This window comes from Haemaphysalis longicornis, unplaced genomic scaffold, assembly GCF_048455015.1.
Source record: "Haemaphysalis longicornis isolate Haplotype H1 unplaced genomic scaffold, Haemaphysalis longicornis Haplotype H1 scaffold_2, whole genome shotgun sequence".
In the NCBI taxonomy this organism is placed as follows: Eukaryota; Metazoa; Arthropoda; class Arachnida; order Ixodida; family Ixodidae; genus Haemaphysalis; species Haemaphysalis longicornis.
Genome location: NW_027526295.1, coordinates 211102868 through 211127086, shown reverse-complemented (window position 1 = coordinate 211127086; position 24219 = coordinate 211102868). Strand labels below are relative to the sequence as shown.

General features: G+C 47.8%; 1 protein-coding gene across 1 annotated transcript in view; it reads left to right on the top strand.

Annotated features, from left to right (window-relative positions):
- Positions 1–2196: 2196 nt before the first annotated feature.
- LOC144169864 (immunoglobulin superfamily member 10-like) overlaps positions 2197–24219 on the top strand; it is a 275080-nt gene continuing 253057 nt past the window's right edge. Inside the window, exon 1 of the mRNA XM_077699262.1 lies at positions 2197–3416. Coding sequence (XP_077555388.1) covers positions 3281–3416 — 136 coding nt within the window. The 5' untranslated portion in view covers positions 2197–3280. The remainder of the gene's footprint in view (positions 3417–24219) is intronic.

Below are 24219 nucleotides of genomic sequence, written 5' to 3'. Positions count from 1 at the left end.
AACATTGTTGAACAAGAACATAATATTACGCAAATATAAGGCAGAATATTATTAAATAAAAGATATTTGCAGTGCTCTTTTATTAAAAAATTTACGAATGCGTGGTTTTCGCGATAGCAAATGAAATACTACGTGAACTGTAGAAAACCGTCGCCTGCTGTTGCCCGTGAGCCTGGCGGCATTTAAGAAATCAAACGGCAACAGCAATGAAAGGTTCCACTAGACAGGCTCCACGTTTCGCTGGAAACGCTCGTGGAGTAGGGCAACGTGGCTCTACAAAAGTGGTAGTAGGGTGCCTCGATTCACGCGCGTCTCCGCCGTACGGCAGCGCTGGCATCGAGACTTGGAGCAGTAAACCGCGGTAAATTTAATTTGGCTTGAAAAAACCTCTAGCGTGTTATCTTGGGAGGAACGAGACGGGAGAGGAACAGCATGAGAGGTGAGTGGGAAAGAGAAGGGAGGCATTTACTTAGCAAGGGTGCCAGTCGGCTATCGTCTTTCGTTGACACTTGCAACGAAAGGAGCCGATATGCGGCCATTTTTTCTCGTGAGGCTACCGTTGTATGAATAGAGTAGGTGTTCTGGATTATGCATTATCTGCAAAGCCATTTTCAAAGGCATAGAAATAACAGCTATTGATTAATAGCCTGCATCAAGTTTGTTGTGGGAAGGGACTAGTAACAAAGCTTCCGAACCACTCTTAAAAGTTCCTTGCCGGACTTACTCTACAAGACAATGTAATCTGCAAATTTCGAAATCCTAGCGTATTTTTAGTTTGTGCGAAAATTCGTACTAAACTCCGCCGGTCTTCCTGAATACGCTCTGAAGACTCTGTAAACAATTCCACGCAGAACGTGTCTCGTTGTGTTGCATCCTTCCTGAGAGGAAAGTTCTCCCACTTCCTTTGAAGGATTATCGTGGCAGTTCGTTGTTGTAAATGCCGTGTAAAATTCATGTGGAAGTATCTCCAACTACCAAGTGTTGCATTGCTTTCATAACTTTGGAGATACCGACTGAATGTAAGGCTTTCTTAATAATCGCCAATTGTCGCATACTGAGGCTAGCTATATATACTATGAATTTCTCGAACATGGAATTAATATGACCCATCTTCAACAACCTCTTGTACATACAGCCTGTTTTATTTACATTGATGAAAATCTACCGTCCCGCCCACTCTGTCAACTATTACTTCGGAAAACAACTTCAATAGTATCCTGGGTACGGGCTGTTTAGCGAGTAAATCTTAAGCTCCTGAACGTCTTTCTAGTGGATTAGAAGTAGCTTGGAACTTCCGGACGACTCGTACCTTTGATGACCTGAAATATCTTAAGAACAATTTCGCGAGCTTTTTCAAACACATTCGTAACTTTTCCGCCGTCTACCGTATTCTCCCGCTCACCCCATGCGACAATGGTTCTGCCACATGATCTTTAGTGAGTGCCGGAACAGCGTTAGTGAGGTTAGTTCTGTCAGGAATGTTCCTCGACCTACCGTTGCTCACGTACTAGTGCGCATAAAATCTATTTACATGTGACTACCTCAAGCATCTTGTCGTTTTTGAAGAAGGAGTTTCTTGAAGTGCGCAGGAAAAGTCCATAAGTAAAAACACTACAGACAATGGTCCCGGAGTCAGTCACTGTACAGGGACCCTCGATGAGTTAATGCAGGGATAATAATTACAAAAAAAAATTTACAGCAACAGCGCAACAATATAAGACGCTCTAAATATATAAAAAATTGAATTCATTTCAAGTGAACAAACAAAACTGAAAATTGACAAAACAAAACAAGATCATGCTTCGTTTTCGTCTCTGAGTGCACACATTCGGTCATCGCAAACAACACCCTTAAATAAACACTGTCTGATTCAACCCACTGCAGCGTCTGAGACCAACGAGCAGCGTTTACCGTGCAACGCCAAACATCTCTACTATATGATCTCATCCATACATGCGGGCTGCAGGTAAACTGAGGGGAAGTGGAGACGGCCTACATTCGATTCCGCTGGGGCGACACAGGGCGGGTGACACGACGGTGGAGGAATTCCTCCTCGTTCGAATTCATCCTCTGGCCGGTAGCGCACCTGCCCTGGCCGCTGCTGCCCCGTGACGTCACGCATGACGACGCCATCGACGCGACGCTCTCCTTTCGCTCACGCCCACGACCACGGCGGCACCCGGTGTCGGCGGTGGCAACCATTGATCGCAGTGTGCCGGCTGACTCGGCCCCGAAGAGCGGTGACGCTGTCGTCGTTCCTCCCCGGAGCGCGGCTTCTCCGCAGAGCGCCGATCCCGCGCCTCCTTCACCGCCCGCTCGCAGCTCGGGCCCGCGCGTCTTTTCGCGGGTTTCTTCGCCGGCGCCTCTCCCATCCATCCGGCTTTCCGGCACTAGTCGCCGCCTGACATGCGACACCGACCTGCTCGCGGCCGGAAGATTGTGCTGCTGCTTCGTCCGCAACTTCTCTGATTCTCACACGGGCTTGTTCCTCACGGCTTTCTTCGTCGGAGGCGTGAATTGTCGGTGCGCATCTGCTTTGTGGAATCGCTTCGTCCTGACGAGGAATACAAGTCATTCGTCGTGGCACGTGACAGTGCAGAGCGTTTGCGCCAGTGCTTGATGCTGCATGTCCTGCTAGCCCCGGGATAATTTTTCCACGTTCTATCGCTGAGGTTGGCTTCGGCTGCTGAGTGCTTCTGCGTTTCGTCGAGTGCTAACAGAACCTGCTCTTTCGTCTTGGGACTCGTCCAGCGGTTTTCTTTCTTGTGTCGTGAACATGTAAATACTTATCGGCTCACCCCCTTCAAGCTTGGATTAACTAGACACTTCGCCTGTTTCATTTGTTTGTGCGTGGTTTCTGGAAGGACGACCCAGATCGCCTTGAGCGTCATTGTCCAGTGATCACGGTGCTTCTCCAGCCAGCGGATTAACCTCATTGGCGACAACAGAAAGTGAAAAGACAGCGTTCCGTAAAGCGCACATGGATACACCTGCCATCTCCCAAAAGTGGTTGTAACTGATTCTCGGTTGTGCTGTTGAAATCATCCTGATTAGAAGTCGTACACTGGAGCGGCCTTCGGTATATAACTGATAATATCAGCCGGTAGTGTTCTACATAAACCAAAAAACTATTATTCTTTGTTCTCTGGCGAGGTCGAAACAGCGCTGAGGTTCTAGGGAGGCAAAACATCGGATATCACGGAATTCAAAGTTTCGCGTCAGTGTTGTGTTCCGCGTTCTTTCTTGTGACGGTGTTAGCACGCCGGGATAAAAAGACGCGATGTGGTCCTGTCTTATCATGGAGCGACTCTTGCTGTGCCTCGTCGTCGGGTTTGAAGTGAAGGGGACGCAGCTGACGGATACGACGGCGACAGCACCAACGGCAACCAACGCATCACTTGTCCTGGCCGGACCAGGTGCGTAGATTGCTGAAAGTCGGCTTGCCTGTTAAAATGATGTGTGCGAGCATTCAAACCTGGCCTTACAGAACGTTGAAGACCCATTATCATCACACTAATGGCCCTGTAGTATGCTTACGAACAACGACAACAAATAGGAATAAGAAAGTTTCACTAATGCTGCAGGTTGAAGCAGGGTCCACTTCCTCCATTCTAAAGAAACCATTCGCTCGTGCTAGCCCTGGTTCCTGGCATAGCTAAGTGTTTATTAAAATGGGCAAGAGGCATGAGGTTTCTCAAAGAAAGTGTTCAAGCTGCGGCCGTAAGTAAAACAAATAAATAAAGTCCCTTGGTTGCGGTAGCCTAAGCATGGAATACACGGAACAAACGGAAGTTTTATCTTTTTTCGCTGCTTCTTAATCAACCGTTTTTTTTATTTACGGGTGGTTTCCTGTGGCCGTAAAAAAGATTGCTTTCTTAAGTTTTTGGCGGAGTCTTTCTGCATGTTATGTGACGGTAAGGGGGCCTGCGCGGACATATCTGAATGAATTGAGCCTGAGGAAAACCGGAACTGCCCGTTACTCTGCCTCGGCTCGTACACACCAGAGTGGCTTCCAAAGCAACATGCCCGCAGGTTTTTTTTTTTTTTTTTTGTATTTGTTGCTCCATTGTAATCAATTCTTTTGCGGGGTTTGTTTCGGTGCAACGTAAACGAGGAGTTGTCTCTTTGAGCTACGTGCATCTCCACATGAGTTTACTGGCATAAAATACGGTTGCGACTCAGACGGACGGCCGTCTCTTTTGTCATTTTTTTCCTACAAAACCGTTTCTTAATAATAATGAACGGGAAAAAAGTAACCTAATAAACTGTACCTTTGCATGGCGTATCAGATGCTTGAAAAAAGCGGATATGACGCTACTTGTGGATATCTAAAATGGTTATGGTGCACTAGCCTAAGCTATTTAGTAGAGCTATGTAATCTGCCTTGTGTTTCAGCAAAGACATTCTTCGTTTATGTTGAACAGTGGGCGAAGTTTTAAACAGTATCAATATTTCTCGCCACGGTTTTTTTTGTGTGTGTAACTGACCTGTCATATTTACTGATGTTTATTTATTTCACTGAATTATCTATTTTTGGCACCTTATTTGTCGTAAACTTGAAGAAAAAAATAGCGCTTGGAGGAAAATGGTATGGGAAAGGAATGGCTTCAGTAGGAGATTTTTTGACATAATGCTTGTAGCAGAATAGTGTGGAACCCTGCCTCTACCACACCTTGTCATACGACACATGCATACGTGGTTTTCAAAGTTTTCTTATACGCGATTCCGACTTATTTCCTGTCTGCAACGTGCAATAGCGACAACCTGTATTCATTGTTACAGCACGCGAGGGAACGCTCATACAACCAGTGATATCTGACAAGGTACTCCCAAGTCAATATAGACTTGCGCCTTCGCACGGTCGTGCACATGCCTTACAGTTTTCAAGACTGATAACATAATATATAGTGTTTATTATCAAAAGAGGCGTTAATTACTTCCGGTTATATTATGTTCCACATGTTACAGTCTCACTGGCATGCTTGGCAAAGCTACTCGTGTTGAAAGATTCAAACTAACTGCAATATCTGAAGGAAACCGAACAGGGTGACCCGTGCTATGGTTTTCTGGTACACCTGGTGCGCGGAGGTGTCTGAAGAAACTGTTCATGTTAGCAATACTTCGCTCAAAGGTAGCATCGCAACGTAACCTTTTCACGTGACTCTAAGCCGCAGCAACTTTGAATTGAAAACTTCCTTTTCTTTTTCTATTTTTGAAAGTGTGAAAATTGTAAGTACCGCTTTCGCTCCAGCTAGGAACTTTGAAAAAACTGTGTTTTGCGGCTCCGCTCGCTTGTAGAAGTTCGACACCACATGCTGTGTTCCTCAGTTGCTCGGTTATTTCCTAACGGTTTAGAGATTACATAAATCGTGCTTTTTTTTTAATATTTAGGAAACGCAACGGCCGATCTTTCGATTTCGTTGACCAGAAGCCTGACGTGATTTTTACAGCTAAGTCGGCGCTTGGAGTTGTAAAAGTTTTACCGCTGCTTCCACGCCTAATTTTCATGCCCTGGCGTGACGTTTCGGCTATAAAAGCAACACGCCATTTTTGGTTCGCCCGCTTCTTTGCCAACTGATCTACGGACGCGATATGATGGTGACGATGGTATTGGTATGATGATTCTCGCAATATTTTTATTTAGTTCAAACTTCGATACGTTGGTGCTAGAGGTTTCTAGTGCTGGGGATGAGTTACTGGTGGTGACTGATGGTGTTGATGGCGACTCAGTGTTGCATACTGAGAACAATCACTAACTTTAAAACAAAAACCGTAGTTGGGGATAATATAGGCACAATTTGAACCCCACGTGGCTTGTGTGAGGACCCTTGAAGTTAAGGCGGCGCTGGACTTAAGCTCCCGCAGAAAAGAAGTGCTACGGATTCACCGGCGGTGACAACGGTGGCCAGCGAAGGGACAGATTTTAAGGGTTTTATGATAGGTCATTTGTGAGCGGCAGAACAGTGGTGAGAATTTGCGTGACACGGAAAACAACTACCGCCCGACTAAATCGAAAAGTCATAAAATGTGTTCTGAGGCGCTTATAATGGCTTTTTATGTTTGCCGTTTATCAACTAGTTTACGATATTTATTGGTCTCTGATATTTTTTTTTCTCTCCTAATAAGGTTTTAAAGAAAACACGAGCAAGAAAAAGGGCTGCCTTTTCCAGATAATATTCATGAACGTACAAGATGTCAAACTAACCGGGTGCCTAGTGTATCTTGTTTTCGTTTTGTTAATTTTTTTTGTTGGCAGAAAATAAGAAGCCCGATGCACCGTTAGCTAAAGGCTGCTTGCAGCTTATGGCATGTTGCATCGGAAAGCTGACGTTTATTTTTCAATCTCAGCGGGCAGAAATGAAAAGAACAATATCGCCCCGTTCACCATTAGCGAAAAGCTATGCATTGCGCGTTGGAAAGCAGGCCCGATGTTCGCGCCCGCGTCGCGGGCTGCGTTCTCGTTGTTCATCGTTCTGTCATCAGGAGTTTTTGAAGACCGGTTATGGTTAGGGCTCCATTAGTGATACTGATTTTAAAAACACGGTAGTTGTACCAAATCTGTACAAACTGAAAACTGGCCCAAACTAAACAATAATTGCAGCTGAAAAATAATAGGCGCTAAATTAAGCCCCTCCAACGTACCCATACGACTAATTATTAGAGAGAGAGAGAGAGAGAGAGAGAGAGAGAGAGAGAAAATTCTTTAATGAGACCGAAGAGGTCAGCCCTGCATAATGCTGGGCTTGCTACTTCAGATGGTTGGTGAACATGTGATGAAGGTTATATGCTTACACAAATAATACAAATAAGAAAAGTAAAAAAACGAAACCTTCACCATACGGACACACGCACACACACATAAAAGAAAACAAGAAACGTCAGAGGCAGTCACATGCTGGAGTCGAGTCCAGAAACTCTGAGAAAACGCACAAGAGCTTTAAAACCGCACATCGCACTGTCTTCGCTGTTCCAGGGGCCTCAAAAGTCCTTCAGGCTGAACGTTCTCACCCGTAATAAACTTCGCGGTGTCGTTAGCGCCGAATTGGAACGTAGACTAACACAGAACAGGGGTTCAGTATCTTCTCGTACACCGCAAAGCGACACAGAAATGATGCCATAAGAGCGATTTTGTTTAGAAAGCTTTTGGTATAGGCAACTTTGAGGCGCAGGCGATGTATAGCCCACTCTGTTTGCCTCGATAAACCGTGAGGTATACGAAACGTACACTGCGGGTCGAGAGCGTAAAGGCGGGCGTACTGCAGGTCCGGGTTCCGCAAGTGCTGCAACTGCATGCGCCATCCGAAAGTTCTGGCTATTCCGTTGACGTTCTCCTTGGATAAAGGGAATTGTGCTGGTGAGCTCGTACAATGGCCCTTGCGCGCGAGTCGATCGGATATCACATTTCTCGTGATGCCACAGTGTCCTGGCAACGACTGCAAAGAAATAGTGCGCCCGTTGCGGGGTTCCTCGGTGTGTAGGAAGTTGATTTCTTGTATCAGTTGGCCAATTGATTACTTCCTCGCTTGAGAAGCGCTTGTAGCGCAGAGCGGGAGTCCAGGAAAATTACCGAGGGTTTTGGAGGGCAGTCCTTGACAATCTGCAGCGCAGCTCTTACTGCTGCCAGTTCGGTTTTTGTAGCCGATGTCTTGTAGCTGAGTTTTTGACTTTTGACTCACAGAGACCCCCTAAGATGGTAGCCATACACCTGTGGCGGAAGATTCGGAAGTCACGGGCCCATCAGCATGTACGTGAGTATACCCGCCGTAGCCGCGAGATATATGCTGAAGTGTGTAGTAGCTCAAGGCCGGTTGAGCCATCGCTGACATTTGGCCGATTCTAGGCACTGTGGTTGTTATTGACCACGTAGAAAACTGCCAAGGTAGTAACTCGGGTCTTATAGGATGTTGATAGTAAGCCGGCAGGAATTCCTGCACATGACTTGTGGAGCTATTAGCTAAAAGATGGGCAAACGAACCGCTAACAAGGCGGAGTCAGACACGGATATTTTCTTGTTTTAATAGCACCCTGGCTGAGAGGCATCTCGCTTCACAAAGTGTCCCGGTCGTTGAAGTGCAGTTAGGGAGTCGTACCCACACGACCCTGTTGCGTATACGCTACAGACAGTATGCTACAATGGTTCCTGACCATGTGGGCTAACACGTCCAAGAATGCGGGCGTGTCCCAATTCAATTGTGCATCCACGCGCCGCGGTGGCTCAGTGGCTATGGCGTTGTGCGGCTGACCCCAACGACGCCGATTCGATCCCGGCCGCGGCGGCTACTTTTCAGAGGGAGGTCGACATTTCGCGGCACGTTAAAGATCTCCAGGTGGCCGAAGTTAATCCGGAGCCCTCCACTGCGGCGCGCCGTATACCCCATATGTAACTTCTGCGCGTTAACAGCTCATAGTTTGAAAAAGATAATGGAAACATGTTACTCATTTGGAAAAAGGGCCCTCAATTGGCTATAAGGCATGTGTTACCGAGACGCTGGCGTGACCAGTTGAGTATGTGAGGAAAAATATTTTCGACGCCTATAGTTGCGGCAGCCGGTGAAAAAGAAAAAAAGAAGCATGTAACCAGGCTAGGCTATACGGAGTACTTTTGAACGGACTTAGGCTTCGTGAGATCTCCTCCCTCTCGTCTCTACAGCGCTCTCTTTGCTTAACTTCTTTCAGCCGTTGCGTCTAAATAAGAGGGCATTTTTGTCTGCAAGCGATTCTCTCCTAAAGGTGCAACAATATGACAATCCTCCGGAAGCAATTCGCCTATTAGGGCACTCAATGGTGGAGGACATCCTTTGAACAGAAAAACCTGGCCGCGGCCTCCTAACCAGGGTCTCGCCATGGAGTCTTTCTCGATCCCTGTGTCCTGGGTGGTAAGGGTAGGCATCCACTGCTCCTTAAAGGGGTGAGATTAAAAAAAAAATCAAAAATATTATAGAAAGGACGCGAAATATCAAGATTCGTTCCGGCTTTTCTAAAATCCTTAATGGTGAAGCTGCTCTAGGAATAGCTGGCCCCGACTATACTCTGCTGCACAACCTGCATCATTGCCTGATTTATCGAGAAAACATCGGATGTGCTCCCGAGATAAAGGGAGCCACGGAAAACCGAGGAAGACGCGTGCGCGCTGATATCGAGCGGCAGGCTCGCCGTTTCATTTCGCGCATCGGAGGAAACTGACTGGTATCTGCGCGGGCGTTGACGAGAACCGCCGGAGCAGCCACGTCGAGTCGCGTCGCGTCGCGTGTGCGGCACCCGGACGACGGCGGGTCGATATCGCTGGCGGGTCGGCTCCGTCCTTCGATTATCGGCGAAGATGCTCCTGCATCTGGGGAAGAAGTTTCGCCGGGAACGCGCGAGCCACTTTTCTTGTTTTCGTCTAGTGTTGCGCGTTCACCGATCGACCACCGCGTGTGCAGCCTGGAGAATCGCGGGCAATCTGCGGCTACGCGTTTTCCGTGTAGCGATACCTGAACACGTGCGCTTGCTTGCATCAATCATGTAGGCACAAGTCCAATACCGAAGGGTTCAGTGCCGGCAACACTTGCCCGTGGGTGTGACGCCTTTGGCTGTGCGGCAATGCGTTGCGTTGCATTTTTCCCGGTTTCTTGAAAAGCTTTGTACTGGTAGGTAAAAGTATTTAAAGCTTAGAGCAAAAGTTTCTTGAGCGAGGTTTTAAGCGTGCGAGTAGATACGTATTCTCGGATTATCAAAGCAAAAGCTTTCGTAGTAGGACCGATGGCGTCTTTTTAAAAAGCTAATGCGTTTCTTCATCGACCGGTTGGGTGACCGAAAAGTTCTGATAACATCTCCGCGGACACACGGCGCGTGCATGAAACCGGCCCTCCATTTTGTCAAAGCGATTACGTAAAAATCGCTAGAACGCAACGTTTCCAGATAAGAAAATACAGGTATAAAAACGAATAACGAGCAAAATTGTGTACCTTTACTCGAAAACCTCCTATCGATATAGATTTAGGTCGTTCGTGGATGCGTTTACTTGGTGCGCGAAACATGGTCGAATGGGTACGTTGCTCTTTTGCGATTTGGGTCTTTCAAGGCTTGACGATCGATTGAACGCACTTTTCTTGGATTGGACGAATCTTTCGTGCTTCTCTCAACTTTCTTTTGGAACGTATGCTAAAGTATTTCAATTTCAGGTTTGATTTCATACGAGTGGGATCTTGACGACGACACAAATGCGGGGTTAACGCAGGCTGTCTAGTGCAGCATTTGCGTTTCCGTGATTGAAAGCCTCCGCCTAGGCAAGAGACCCTAGAAAGGCTCATAAATCGTTCTAACAGTATGCATCTGTGCGACCTGAAGACGCACAGAGATTTTAAGAGGCTACGGCTAATTTCTGTCAACAAATAATTATTATATGTACGGCAGTTACAAAATCATCTTCCCTCAAGAACAATAATACTAGAGATGTGGGCTCCACTTATTATCTTATTGCAAGGCAGCATAAGACGGAAATTAACAGACGAAAATTAGCCGGAAATATATGGGGTGGAGGGACTTCGTGTGTTCCGGACGGATAAGTCTATCTTTCACTCAGGTATGCCTCACGTTATGTTATAACAAAAAAAAAAACACACACAGAGTTGGTGGCAGCTTTTATTTGCCGTGTATATTGTCTGACATTCAAAACGAACAAGACTGGGTGACACTCATCAGTTGCGCCCACGTTCATAACGCCACAAAAACAGCTGAGGCCTTAATTATGGGCTGTATTTCGGTTCTGGCTTGATTGTGGTCACCGCAAGACCGGAAATATTTAGTGCTACGGCTTAGTAGCTCGTTAGGTGAATGAAGCTAAGCCATTCTGACCATACCATATATGTGAGTGCACATGAATTATTCAGCAGCACGAGAATCACGGAAAGCCAGTGGTAATGAAGTGCTTCTTACGCTGCTACATGAAATCTACATGTTTCCATATTGAGCAACACAGGACGCGAATATTTTAGAGGGTAGGGACTGAAAATTTGGGTCTTAGTTCGACCAAACGGGGAGCTACAGATGTTTGTCCGAAGGACCTTCTGCTTTAGGAAGATTGTTCGCTGACGTATGCGAGTATAAAAAAGCCAGCGAACTAAAGGTTATCCTGGCAACGCTTTTTAAATAATTTGAATGCCTTCGTATTAGCTAGCTCTTCGTCTGTTATATCATAAAATGAGTTTTCGCCTTTTTTTACAAGAAAGAACCATTTTGAGCTCCAGCGTATAAGAACAGCTAATTTACTTTCGTTCCTGCAAAAACGATTCCTCCGTACGCAGGCCTCGTCTTCACCTTTGGTGGTTTGGTACAAACTACCAAAAATATTTTTAATGGGATAACACGCTTACATTTTGCGTGGTCTGTGCCCGTCTTGCAGAGAGCGGCCGCCTCAAGCTTTAAATGACAGTTGCACATTCTGCCAGCCGTGGCCTTCTGATCATTACAGCGCGTTTCTTGACGCATCTGCCCTGAACAGGAGCCCTAGCGCTGAGGCTTTTTTTCTTCCTTTTTAAATCTTTCATGATGCAACTTGAAATTTGTTTTAAACAGTGAAAGTTTGAAATCAACTGACCACAAAACTGAGCGGCATTATGCTACCCAAGTGGCTACAGTCACTTTGAATGAGGAGCGCTGGAGTTTGACAGCTTCTTAGAAGGGAGAGGCGAAAGGGCAAAATGAAAAGATATACAACAACATTTGATATTAAGCAACACTACCAGTTAAATAAAAAGGCGTGGGAGGCAATTCAAAGGACGACGACCCGCACACCGTTGCGGTTTTCGATACGAAGGCCACAGTGTATTATCACGCTTTCTGGGTGACCAAAGAAAACAAGATTTGCTTGTACTAGCAATAAAGCATAGCGGCAGGCGATGTGAGCATCTTACGATGCACAATGTAACCATCATCTCGTAGCAGTCCATTTGCAGCCCTGTCAAGGAAAAGTACCGTCCGTCAGTGCAGTGAAAGGCACCCACTTGGGCAGAAGGCGTTGGGCCTTTCCTCCGCAGTCCACAACAGCCAATGCAGCGGCGCTGTTTGAAAAGACTTCTTCGCCCTCGACGTGACCGAATCGAAACGTTTGAACTGTTTCGTCGCCCACAAAGAGCAACCGAAGAAGGACTTCTTTTGGGGTAAACGTCTTTTGGATTCGCTGTTTCCGCACCAAGAAACTGAAAGGACGCTCCCGCTTTCCTGGCCGGGATATGAGCGAATCACCAGTTCTATATAGCTTTTTTTTTTCTTTTTTTTTCACAATTCGTGCACTGGCTTCCACATTTTTTTCCGTGCCTCTGTCTCTTCCTATCTTACACAAGAATGTCCATTCAACGCCCGTGCGCTGAACGCGAAGAATGCTTCGGTAGATCCCATCAGCTTATTGCAAAACCCTGCAATCGAAGCCCCTCCGACAATCTGATGGGATCCCGGTGTTAGAGTCGGCGTAGGTTTCCGTAGGAAACAACAGCCACCACGAAGGCGAAAAAAAAAAAAACAGTCCGTGTAAAGAGCAAAAAGACCATTACGAAGGCTTCTGCAATCATCGTGGAAGGGTTCAGATTCATAGTCGTCGGCGGTTACCGTTCCGAAACGAAACGACGTAAATACGAATGGGGTACGTATACCTTGCGGTGCGAAAACATCTGCGGGAAAGCACTGTGTCTTCCACGAGAGTGGCGAAGTCTTTTCAGGGGATGGGAGAACTTCGGCTCTAGCCGCACTGATCGTGTGCAGAGGCACTTGAATGACTCTTTCCATTTCGAGCGCGCGGCATCGGTGAGAACCGTTAGACCTCTTTTTTTTTTCGTGGATCGGAGACGCAATGGAGCAGAAATTGCTCTCTCGGCGAGCGACAGCCGGCGTCTAGGTGATCTGGGGCGCCAGACTCTCGCTGTTAATATGCGACCGGCGGGGCTTTGTCTTAATTAAACAAAGAGCGAGGACATCTGGCACACTTGTCTAATCAGAGCTAGCCTTTTCTCTCGAACGTGCTCTGCCGTAATTTATGACGCCTAATCCTTGAAAAATTATGTTTTCGGCGTTTCCTTGGTAGGGTACGAGTTATTAGGAAGCTGCCGTCTGGCAATTTTTGTTTTGCGTACCGAAAGCGGTCGTTGCTCTCGCTTGGTGCACTCACCGAAGGGCATTAACTCGCTGCTTCGTCTTTGTTGGGAGGCAGAGAATGAATGAATGTGCTTTATTTAAATGAGACACGAAGCCCTTTGGGGGGGAAGGAGGTAAGTAGGGAGGGGATGAAGGGGGATACCACTAAAGTTCATTGTGGGATCATAGGGCCTTTCGTGGGCGTCGTCGTTCTTCTGTGCCGCCTAAAAACACATGGCCAGGCTCGCTCTATACTGCTTTGTAGAGACCACTCTGTAGTGCGTATCGTCCTATTGCTCCGAGTAAGGGTGCGGTACTCCGGAGTAGCTGTAAGTGTGCGTGAGCGTCAGATGGCAGTGGCCATTTATCACGCAGGGCGGCTCTGCCCAGGGAATATTACAAATCCAGAGTCTCCAAACTGCGGCAAGGTCTCGCGACAAAGAAAATATGTCTTTTCTCACCTCCGCAAACTGTACTCATTGCAGCGGCATACACACCGGCGTTGCGGCTGCGCACATGCTAGGGATATTTAGCCACGAGCGATGACCTCCTCGACGTTTTCACCGATTAAAGTGTATTGAAGGAGAGGAGATAAGGACGAAGAAGGTTACGACCAGGCTACGGGCCCCGGTGGCGTGTTTCCAAACGCCTCGCTGTACAGAGCGCCCACGTGACATGTGTGATGTCACTGCGCGCACTATTCTTTTCAGCGTATTCTAAAGGGAGCCTACCGTTCGGGCTCTGTGGCCTCGATGTAGAGTACTGAGTACTTGCGCTGACGGCTTGGGTACGAGCCCCAGGAGGTCTATGTCTTGGGTTTTTTTTTTTTTAAGAGCGAATGCTCTTTATAAGCGACCCCAAACCATCCACCGCCGGCGTCGGCGGCGGCGGCGGCGGCGTCCGCAGTGCTCTTTAAAGAAAAAACAGCATCCGGCGCCAGGTTTCGATCCGAGGACTTTGCGGGCCGCAGCGCGACGCGCTACCGACCAAGCCACGGACGCGACGGTGATATCAGTGTTAGACGCGCCTTATATCTTTAACGCATTCAAACTACGTCGTCAGCGGCGTGCGTTGGCGACTCAGCGGCGTTATAGCGGCTTGATAACTGCGTGGTGTACACGTGATACTACAAACCCGATGGAAGAGATGGAAGAGAAGGCGGCAAGGCGGTGGGCTGCGGGGGCCGAGCGCAAGCGCCGCAAGCGGGCCGACAACCGTGCATTCGCACTTTCACATTCTCCCCCTCGGGGAAATGCGGGGGAATTTTTTTAAAGCAAAGCTTTTTACCTCTACCCCCCAAGGGTTCTTTCGCGACCGTTGGTGTCACCAGAAAACTCCAGCGAACAAATAAAAGAATTTACTGGCACCGCCGGGAATCGAACCTGGAACTAACAGACTAACAAAGCGAGAGCCCGTCGTCTTACCGATTTAGCTACGAGCCCACACGAAGAGAGGGAAGACAGGTGGTGTACTCACTAAGTACATCTACGGGTTTACCCCCTTCGTTCTCGCTGAATGCCACGTGAAAGCGTCACGCGACCACTCATGCCCGTCTAGCGGCCCTGTGCGCACCTTGCTCGTGTGCTAAGAGTTACAAAAATTAAAGGAAGCTCACACCAATGCATGGCATCTCATTTCTAGTACGCCAATGTGCTAAAGCCTGTGGCCTCCAGTGTTTACGTAAAAAATCACAGCTCCATGTCGTCCGCCCTCACGCCAAATCAAGAAATGCATTCAAATACTCCTTGATGGCCAGACCATCACTCCAAGCCCCAGCATCAAGATCCTGGGACTACATCTCGAGGCTAACACCAAAAGGGACGTCTCCTTGCATCGCCTCAAAAACAGCATTAATCAAATCATACACATGATCAGGCGACTTGCCACCAAGAAGCGAGGCCTAAAGGAATCCGGTACCTTTCGATTAATTGAAAATTTTGTCCTCTCGAGAGTCACTTACGTCAACCCCATGTCTTCTTCTCGACAAGGAAGACATAGAGATGTCTTATATAATGATTAGAAAGGCGGTCGAGCAGGCCATTGGTCTTCTCATGAGTGCGTCCACACAGAGGCTGCTTAGCACGGGACTCCACAACACTGTGGAAGAGCAACACTGTGGAAGAGATAGAAGGCCATCTTTCAAACCAGAAGGTCCGACTCAGCCGCATGCTTCACCAGATTGGCTGGGCAGCCCAGAATGTCACTCCGCTTGACGTACTCCCAGACTCTTGGCGACTAAAATAAAGATGCTCCCTTTGCTTAGAAATATGAACCCCTCACATGACGAGGGTCACCGAAAAGCACGGGCTCAAGCGCTTAACACCACCCTCGGTGGGGATAACGCAGTTATTTACACAGACGCCTGCAAATCTAGGGTAGCAATACGCCATCATCGTGGCTACCTCCAGAACCATCCTCCTTGCGTGTACCTCGCTTAGGACCCAAGAAATGACGGCAGCAGAAGAGGCAGCCATCACTTTGGCTCTCACTCAACCAGGGGTTCGGAGGGTAGTCACCGATTTCCAGCAAGACTACTGGAATTACCAGTCGGGTTGGGTGTCCTGACCTGCACTGCGCGTGCTAAAAAACCCCTCCCCAAACGGTTACATTCAGCTCATCTGGACACCCCCTCACGCTTCAATGGAGGGCAACAAATACGCCCAACCAACAAGCCTGCGCTTTTATCTCCCGTGCTATGGAGCTGCGCGAGGACAGTCACCCGCTTGTCACGTTCAAGGAGATAACCCAGCATTATCGCCGTCTGAGACAGACCGTACCTTCGCCTTACCGTGACCTTTCCAAAGAACAACAAACTACCCAACGACTCATACAATCGGGGCTCCTTCCCACATCCTACGCGTCTTCACTTAATGCATCCGAATCGCTACGACGCTGAATGTAAATTTTGCTCAGAAGTAGGAACACTCCGCCCCGTAATCGGGGTGTGCGACTTTAGCCCTAAGCACCCTCCTTTCTTTCGGTTAACTACCCAACAAGAGCAATGGGAGATGCTGCTGTCCACCCCCTCTCTACCTACCCAACTTCAGCGGGTGGACGGAACACAGGCCGCGCGGAGTGCATATAGGCCCCACAGAAGAAGGAATCACTCCCCAAGGCTGCACTCTGGGCCGTTCAGAAATTAGAACAGAAGTATTTCTTCCTCTTCCATCTCAGCCGCAAGTCTCGTCGCCTCCGTCCGCGGCGCAGAGACTAAGAAGTCAGATCGTCTAACACCTGGTTGGAGCTCACTTTGATTTTATAAAAAAAAGTTTCCACTCTTGCTACACCAATACAACTCAACCAAACACCGTTCATGCATCATGCATTGATTTAACCTTACCAAGAAGATCTCTTTGAAGTAATAAATGGTGTGGTTAAGTGCATTTCACTTCTCTCTGGTTTTACTATTTGTAGAGCGATGTGAGTGATTTTAAGTGACGTCGCTTGAGTAATCGTTATGGGTGCCGTTTACAGCTTTGCTTTCCAACCACATTCACAGGATGGATTGGCGCGATTTTTTTTTTCATTGCATAAATTTTTTTTAAATCTATTTTTTTTTCGAAACTCAATACTACGCGTTTTTCTTTTGGTAATAATGGTGATTTGGTATGTTTTCGCTCGCTTTAGGTTTCGGGCGCAGCCAATGGCCACGTTTAATTACCGTTCTGTATCGCGCGACCATACATGTCACGTGGGTGCTCTGTGCAGCGAAGCGTTTAGAAATTCTCGCCGCGTTGCCAGGATCAGGGGGAAATCAGACACAGGAGGGCTTTTTACGCTTGAAGTAATTGGCCTCAAATTTTTTCATCAATTTTCGACATTAGTGCTATCCGGAGTCCAGGATATGCAAATGCTTCCGCTTTACAAAGATACTTCCATTAGGGCACAAATGTGCTCAGCGTCAATCCAACAATACAGAGACGGTATCCTTTCTTTCCGACGGCTCAAGCCTGATCTCCTGAGAAGCAACATCCAGCAAAGATCACACCCTAATCCTAGACCGGCGGTAAATGAAAAGGGGCAAGGATACACCCGGTTTGCAGCACGATAAAGAATCACACGTGCTCCTAACAAGTTTTCCAATCAACAACTACGGCGCGCATTAGGGCTTAGCTGTTTCTCCGCGGCATTTACAAAGCGAATTTCCAGGAATTTGCGAAACAGTCACCCTCCGAATGCGTAGATTGAGCAAGCGCAAGCCCTCTGTGTGCAGCCTGCGGGACATCGTTAACCCGCGGGCGTGATAAGTCGCCCGCGACAGCCAAAAAGCAGCCGAGAGGCTGACGTTTGCCTTTTGTGCGAACCATTAGCCGCACACACACGTGTTAGCGATATTTCAACACGGAGCTCAGGCTGGTTTCCCTAAAGACTGGGAGAAACAATCCGTGCAGGCGTTCTGGTGTAGGGCAAAGGTAACGACTGCAGGACTAACCGTATTCCACAGAGAGCAGAGCAGATCCCACCAAGACTAACATGAAATGCACGTACAACGCACTCAGTATAACATTCTCAGCGGCGTAGTTTCGGAGCATTGAACGCTTTTGAGACGCCCCTTTTGTTGTTTCTTTGCGCAGCGGATTTCGTTTCCAGTGCCCGTGGGATTTTGTGCGCTACATTAACGAGCGCGCTAAAATTAGAAGCACCGAAACAGAGAACGGTTTGCGCAAGGACCTTTTCTCTCACATTATGCACCCACGTTTTCGACGCCGGCACACCTTTCCCGATTAAAGGTTCGGGTGTTGGGGTTTGGTGAACTGCGAGCGTTACCATCCAGGAGCGTTACACTGGTCCGTTGCTACCTCCGCAAATCTGCCGCCCCAAACACGACTCATGGGTCATTAAGGGGTAGTCTGAACGGAATGGGCCGTTTATGTTGGATCCTTCATGAATGCATCTAAATTATCTCAGAGAACACGTTAACCTTCTCTGCTTTTTACAGCTAATTTCCTCCTCCACGACGAGAATAATGAGCATGTCGTCATGACGCACGACTCAAAATCTCCTGGCTGACTAACACGGATGAGTGTTTTATTCCCGGATACACGAAGTTTCGCTGACGTCATATCCGTCCCGGTAGTGACGCCGGTACAACGAAGCAAGCTGCCTGTAAAGGGTGCACCCCTGCATACAGGGCCTTCTTGCGGGGAAGCAACCATTTGTACTAAAGAGTACTTTATACTTAGGGTTGTTCGTTTTCGGGTTTTATATTTTAAGACGAAAGTGTTTTATGCCTGGATACAGCAAGATTTCACTATATATCCGTCATGGAAATGACGCCAGTACACTTTTGCCGAAGCGACCACCCAGCAGGACGTCGCTCGCGAAGCACACCCACAAGACAGCCGCCGACCCACAAATCATGCTCAGTTGGAGATTTTGTTGCACATTTCACTTCCGTGTTTTACTGATTCCTATGACAGAGGGATCAACCACAGTTTTTGGGCTAATAAAGTTCCTTCTCTCTCTCCCTCTGTTTCTGCCTCCCATGGCTTCGATATGGTTTGTTGAAGTTTCCATGGAAATGCTAACGTTAATAAAGCTTGCAGATGGTTTCATTGGCTGTTACAACGCTCGAGATGATTGTTAAGTGTTGGTGTGCTCTTTCGCGTTACCTGGACTCCCCACCAGCAGCGGGCTCATTCTAAGAATGCTTCTCGAACTGGCTTTCGCGATGCCGAGTAAATAATCCTTAGAGGAATCTTGACATATCGTTAGGTTCTTTGCCCTTTCGACGCATCTAACGCTCATTTACCATTAGGCATGAAATACCTTTTAGAGGAACCTTTGTTAGAATAATGGTTATACCTGTGAGTGACGCTTCGGCGGAGCGACGCGTCACTCACTACTTTGGGCCCACTGGACTAGATTGGTGCCAAAAGCGCTTCCATCAGTTTGGGGAGAATCGACGCATATACTAACCGCGTTCTGGCCCCCATCTACGTATTCCTCGTTGCGTGCCCGCCTGCATGGCTGCCAGTTCTCTTGATCACGTACTCTACAACCTTCGCGGCTTACAAGATGTTTGCTCGCACACTATGCGCCCTCGTCGTTGAGCCTGTGTTCCGCGAAGACATATGACGTGGTGGTAGCGGCCTCCAGTGATTTCTGAATTTGGCAAATGATTGGGTCTGCATTTCGACCAAGTTTGCATTTCGATAATTTTGTTAACCACAAGTTTTTTTCTTGTATAGAAACAACAGACCTATTAGGACCCCAAACAGCTGCTCCGGGTAAATTTTACTACGTTGACAATATATATGACTCGAACATGAGCGTTTTCACCAGATAGAATATTCCAATCTTTTCGTTTTGTGCGGCACGTTCTGTGACTGTTTGTAAGACAAAAACAGGGGAAATTAGTCACGGGCAATCTAGAGCGCTTTATTGCGTATCTTCTGTAAAGGGGTTCCAACAGTACTGGAAAGCGAATTCTTGAGAAAGTACAGCCGCATGGTACACTTATATGTGTGAGCCGTGCTCCGTTCGTGGCATGACACGATGTATGTAAAGAAGTAGTTGAAGTATTAGGCATGCCGGACACACAAGCGCTTCGGAGCCTGGATGGTAGCAGAACGTGGAAAAGAGTACTAAGGTTATTTTCGGCGGTGGAAATCTTGGCACGTGAGGGCCATTAAATACGCAGGCCAGCGAACTAGAATCTAAAGCACGGTTCACTGCGGAAGCTGCTTGTTTTTGCGAAAACTAAAACGCAAAGTGCAAAGGAGTGATTTGCACCCGACGAGTCCGCCCAGCTTGACTCTGGGGCCTGACTCAATCTAGCGTAGAGTCGAATGTGGTTTCAGCGGCCGGACGTAAACGGCACGCCGTGTGATTAACTTAGGGTCACTCGTCCCGAACAAGGGGCGTGTCCGCTCTCCGCGGGAGCTACATTTGCCCGGAGCCCTGGGTGCGTGCCAACACCCCTACGGTAAAAAGGCCGTAAAATAAACAGCCGTCTTCGCTTTTCTCGAGCGGCAGATTGAACTGAGAAGCTCAACTAAGTCCGCTTCAGATCTTACGCTGTTTAGCACTGTTGCCCTTTTTTTTCAGCTTGTCCGATCGCAGCAACAATTTTTGAGATTATGATGACGTCGGTCGTAAGGCTTTTTGCCGTATCTACTGGGTGTCACTCGGGCCATAAACATGGCACTGTGGAGAGGCTATCTAACTCGGAGACGAGGGAAAAGGGTGGCAGGGACGACGAAGGGTGCCAGATTTTTTCTCAGCCACTCGGAAAAAGCTGGCACCCTTCGAGTGGCCTCGCTTCGAAGGCGTGTGCGAGCTCCTAAAAACGATCCGCCGTTAGGCGAGGCAGTCAGTTCTAGAGCCAGCATCGAAACGTACTTCCTCGGCGCAACGCAAGATGTGGTTCGCTCTCTCCATCTTTTTATGCGTCGTATTTCCATTGGCTTATTGCGCTTCATTTTTTTTTTGTCCTTCGAGTTATGAGTTATCTTTTTGGGGACGAATATAGCACACTCCGCGTTCACATCCACGAAGGCTGTTGGTGGACAAGAAAAAATGAAGCTAGCCCAGAATAGCAGGAGGGGTAGCATAGTGTTTTGAAAATCTGTTTGGCTCATAAACTTCTTCCTTTTTATTTTATTTCTGTAGCAAACAGCGGCGAACCACTTCCCCCTTCCTTTAATTTTTTCTGGGGGAGGTAACTAGGTGTAGTACTCAGATTTTAAAGAATAGCAACCATTAAGGCGATTGAAAAATGGTTCAATTACATTGTAGCTTAGTTTAGGGTATCTTTTTGCTATCTTTTTCCCGGAGGAACTTTGTGGACCAAGAAATGTGAACAGCTGCAATGCGGCCTACATTTTTAGGCACAAACAACACGAGAAATATGGTAGCATACGCGGAATGCCCGAAAGTGATCGAATCATTTTTAGGGGCAGGCCCCTTAAGGGGTGGGGCTGTTGGAGTCTCCTGTCGTCGTCGTCGTCGTCATAATCGTCGTTCGTATCACGTAGTCACGACAACAACGCTCATTCACTTCGCTGTTCGGGTAGAGAACGCCTTTTGTCCTACAGGGACATCACTAATCATTACAGGCTAAAGCGGACCCGCTTCCCTCGGCACATCCTACCCTCAGTAAACGGCAATCCGTGGCTTGGCGGCTTCTACAGACCAACTCGTATTCCAACCCGGTTGCGTACAGTCACTGTTACCCCGGGCAATATTTTCACAAGTGCCACCGTTGTAAAGACAGGGCAGACTTAGCACACATGCTGTGGTCCTGTCCACAGGCGACAACGTTAGGTCGCAACATCGCTACTGTAGAGCAATGGGAGACCGTATTGATCACCTACGACTCAGCGGATCAAGTCTGGGCCATTCAGCTGGCCGAAGACGCTGCTAGAACCCAAGGGCTCTTGGCCGACGTCTAGGATTACCGGCTGTTATGCAATAAAGTTTTCACTCACTCACTCCCCTTGCCTTGCGACTGTGTGCGGTGTGGGTATTCAGTTGGTTTATTACCCCCAATAATGATCGTATGAGAAATGTGGGCTGAAATGACTGCGATACACTTTTGAAGGGCCACGGGTAAGCAAAGTTTGTTTAATAACGCGGCTTCTACGGACGCAAATCGACTGACTCCCGCGGCGAGACTGCACAGCGCCTTTCGACAAACGCCAAAATCAATTTTAAGTTTCATGCACATGCAGATAACACCGGAAAGACGCCTGTGACACACTTTCCAAAGTTCAGCGGGGCGGCTACTATATATAATGTCAAGAAGTCTGACGCGGCCATTTTTTGTGCTCATCATCTACCATTGTCGCTGTCGCCAGCTTTATCTTCCAAAAGGAATTTCTTTCTTTTTTTTTTGCCTGCGGCAAAACAAGGGCAAGCACCAGAAGCCCAATTTCCCCCTCACTTTCCCCCGTATTCGCTCTGTGAGTCCACGAGCACTGCTGTGTTGCCTCAAACACAAGCTTCGCACATTTTTCTACATTGTTTACACTTTTCTGCAACATAAAAAGAGTTAGGCAAACTAGTAGCCGGCGTTCTGTTGCCTACATTTGCGTTAAATCGCACTCAGGTGAACCAACACGATACCCGAATAGCCGTGAGAAAGTTTGTCCGCCGTCCGTCAAACTGAATCAACCTTACCCAAAGCACCTACCGTTGTTCCGTTTCCTGAAAGCGCTTTGCTTGACATGAAACAGTGTAAATTTCCCTTGATCATCCTTGCTGGCCTTTCTTGGAATGTCATTTTCTCCACCCGTTACTTCCTCAAGGCGAGATGGCGGCAAAGAATTTCGTGCAGCCCAGAGTTTTCTTCTGATCGGCTGCCTTTTGACGGGCACAATAACAATAACCAACAAAGCTGCTCTTTTTTCAACTTTACTTCACCCGCTCCCCCCCACCCCCTTTTTTTTCGTTTTGGATCAAAATGTATCGCCTCACTGGGGAGCGCTCCATCTGGAACGCACGAACTGTTCTCGTTCGAGTAGCCGCTTGTTCTTTTCTCCTCCTACCCAGCAGCGGCGTGCAATCGGCGTTAGTGTATCTTCTCCCTGAGTCGGGGTCGCGCGTTTCGTTGTTCGAGATTTAATTTCGTTTCAGCTCCAGCGCAAGAAACAGAGCAGAACCGAACCATTTCTCTTTCTTAGGCCGGCGTAAAGTGGGGGCCCGGCCGGGACGCGAAAGGCCGCTGGGCAGGCGCACAGTTGTTTCCCGAGGCGGGAAGAAGCGCCGAGTCGCGCGGGATCATGACCTGTTCAATCAGTGGCAGCTACAAGCAGCGTTTGCGGAACCTCGCCGGCTTTAAAGAACCCCGCACCAACAAACAGCAGTGAACAAACAAACACGCAAGCGCCGCTCCACGGACGCTCTTATCATTGAGGAATAGCCCGGGGCTGTAGGGATACTGTACTTCTTTCTGCGACCCGGCTGTTTTCAAAGTTTCCTCTTAAAATCCTTGAGAATTGGGCTGGTTGACTGGACACTTGTGCAACGAAAAGAGTACCGTGAGAGAAGTGGATGCTGGAAGCGCTCAGGTCACCCGCATTCTTTGTGCGTTTCATTTTGTTTGCGTTAGCTCTCATCCGCTTCTTTTGTGTTCTTTTGTTGCATCAGAAGGAGAAATATTATAAAATAGAAAACACTCCGAGTCTTGCTTTATTGAGAATAAAACTGTTACCGTGAACACAAAGGTCAGCTTCACCAAAGAGAACGAATGAAATCGAGATGATGAGAGGAAAAAGGTACGATGGAATTCAAGAAAGCAAGCAAGCAAACCAGCGATGACTGATCTTCCCGCATGGCTACAAGCCTGACTGGCTGTGCGTATTATCATCATCATCATCATCATCAAGGAAATCAATGCACCTAAATCGCACCCCACGGACACGCAGCCCACGGACACGCTCTCGATGCGACTCACTACGCAGCCTTATCTTCAGTGTAATTAAGATAGTATCCAGTCCGTATAAACTTTTCAGGAGGCCACGAGTCCAGCCTGGACGCATCTGTAGACACCCGCCCTGCTCGCACATTCAGGCAAAATCTATCTTTACACGAGTACCACTTCAAGTGCCTGTTTCGACCGCACTTGTGTAAAATTCACGGGCCAAGTAGCACCCGCCTTCTGCAAATGTGCAGCTTGAACAACTACTCAGACCCCATAGGGATTTAGATGCAGCGGTACGTGGCATTATCTATTTAAAGAGACCTAAAATGGAGCCAAACCTGCACCTTGCAATAAATAATGTAAATGCGATTCGTTACGTGCAGTATCTTTCCCAATCAAGCGGCAGTGCGCAAAAAGTAGCAAATCGAACCACCAGTGGTTGCGGATAGTTTCGTGATGCGATTGCAGTGAGTTGAACTGCTGTTGCGGCTTTGTGGCAGTCGGTTTAAGTTTGGTGAGATCGTTATAATGTTTCCTTTTTTTTCTCTGTGCTTGCTTTTGCTTTTTACGGCATTTTGCTTTGCATGGTTTTTTTAAATGTAGAGCATTTCAGTAACTCACGATGTCACCCGCGTTGACGTCCGTAGTCGTAGTCCGCACCCCTCCCCCTACACTATATAAAAGAAAATACTATCCGGCGCCTGGTTTCGATCCCTCGACCCTGCGGGCGGAACGCAATGTACATG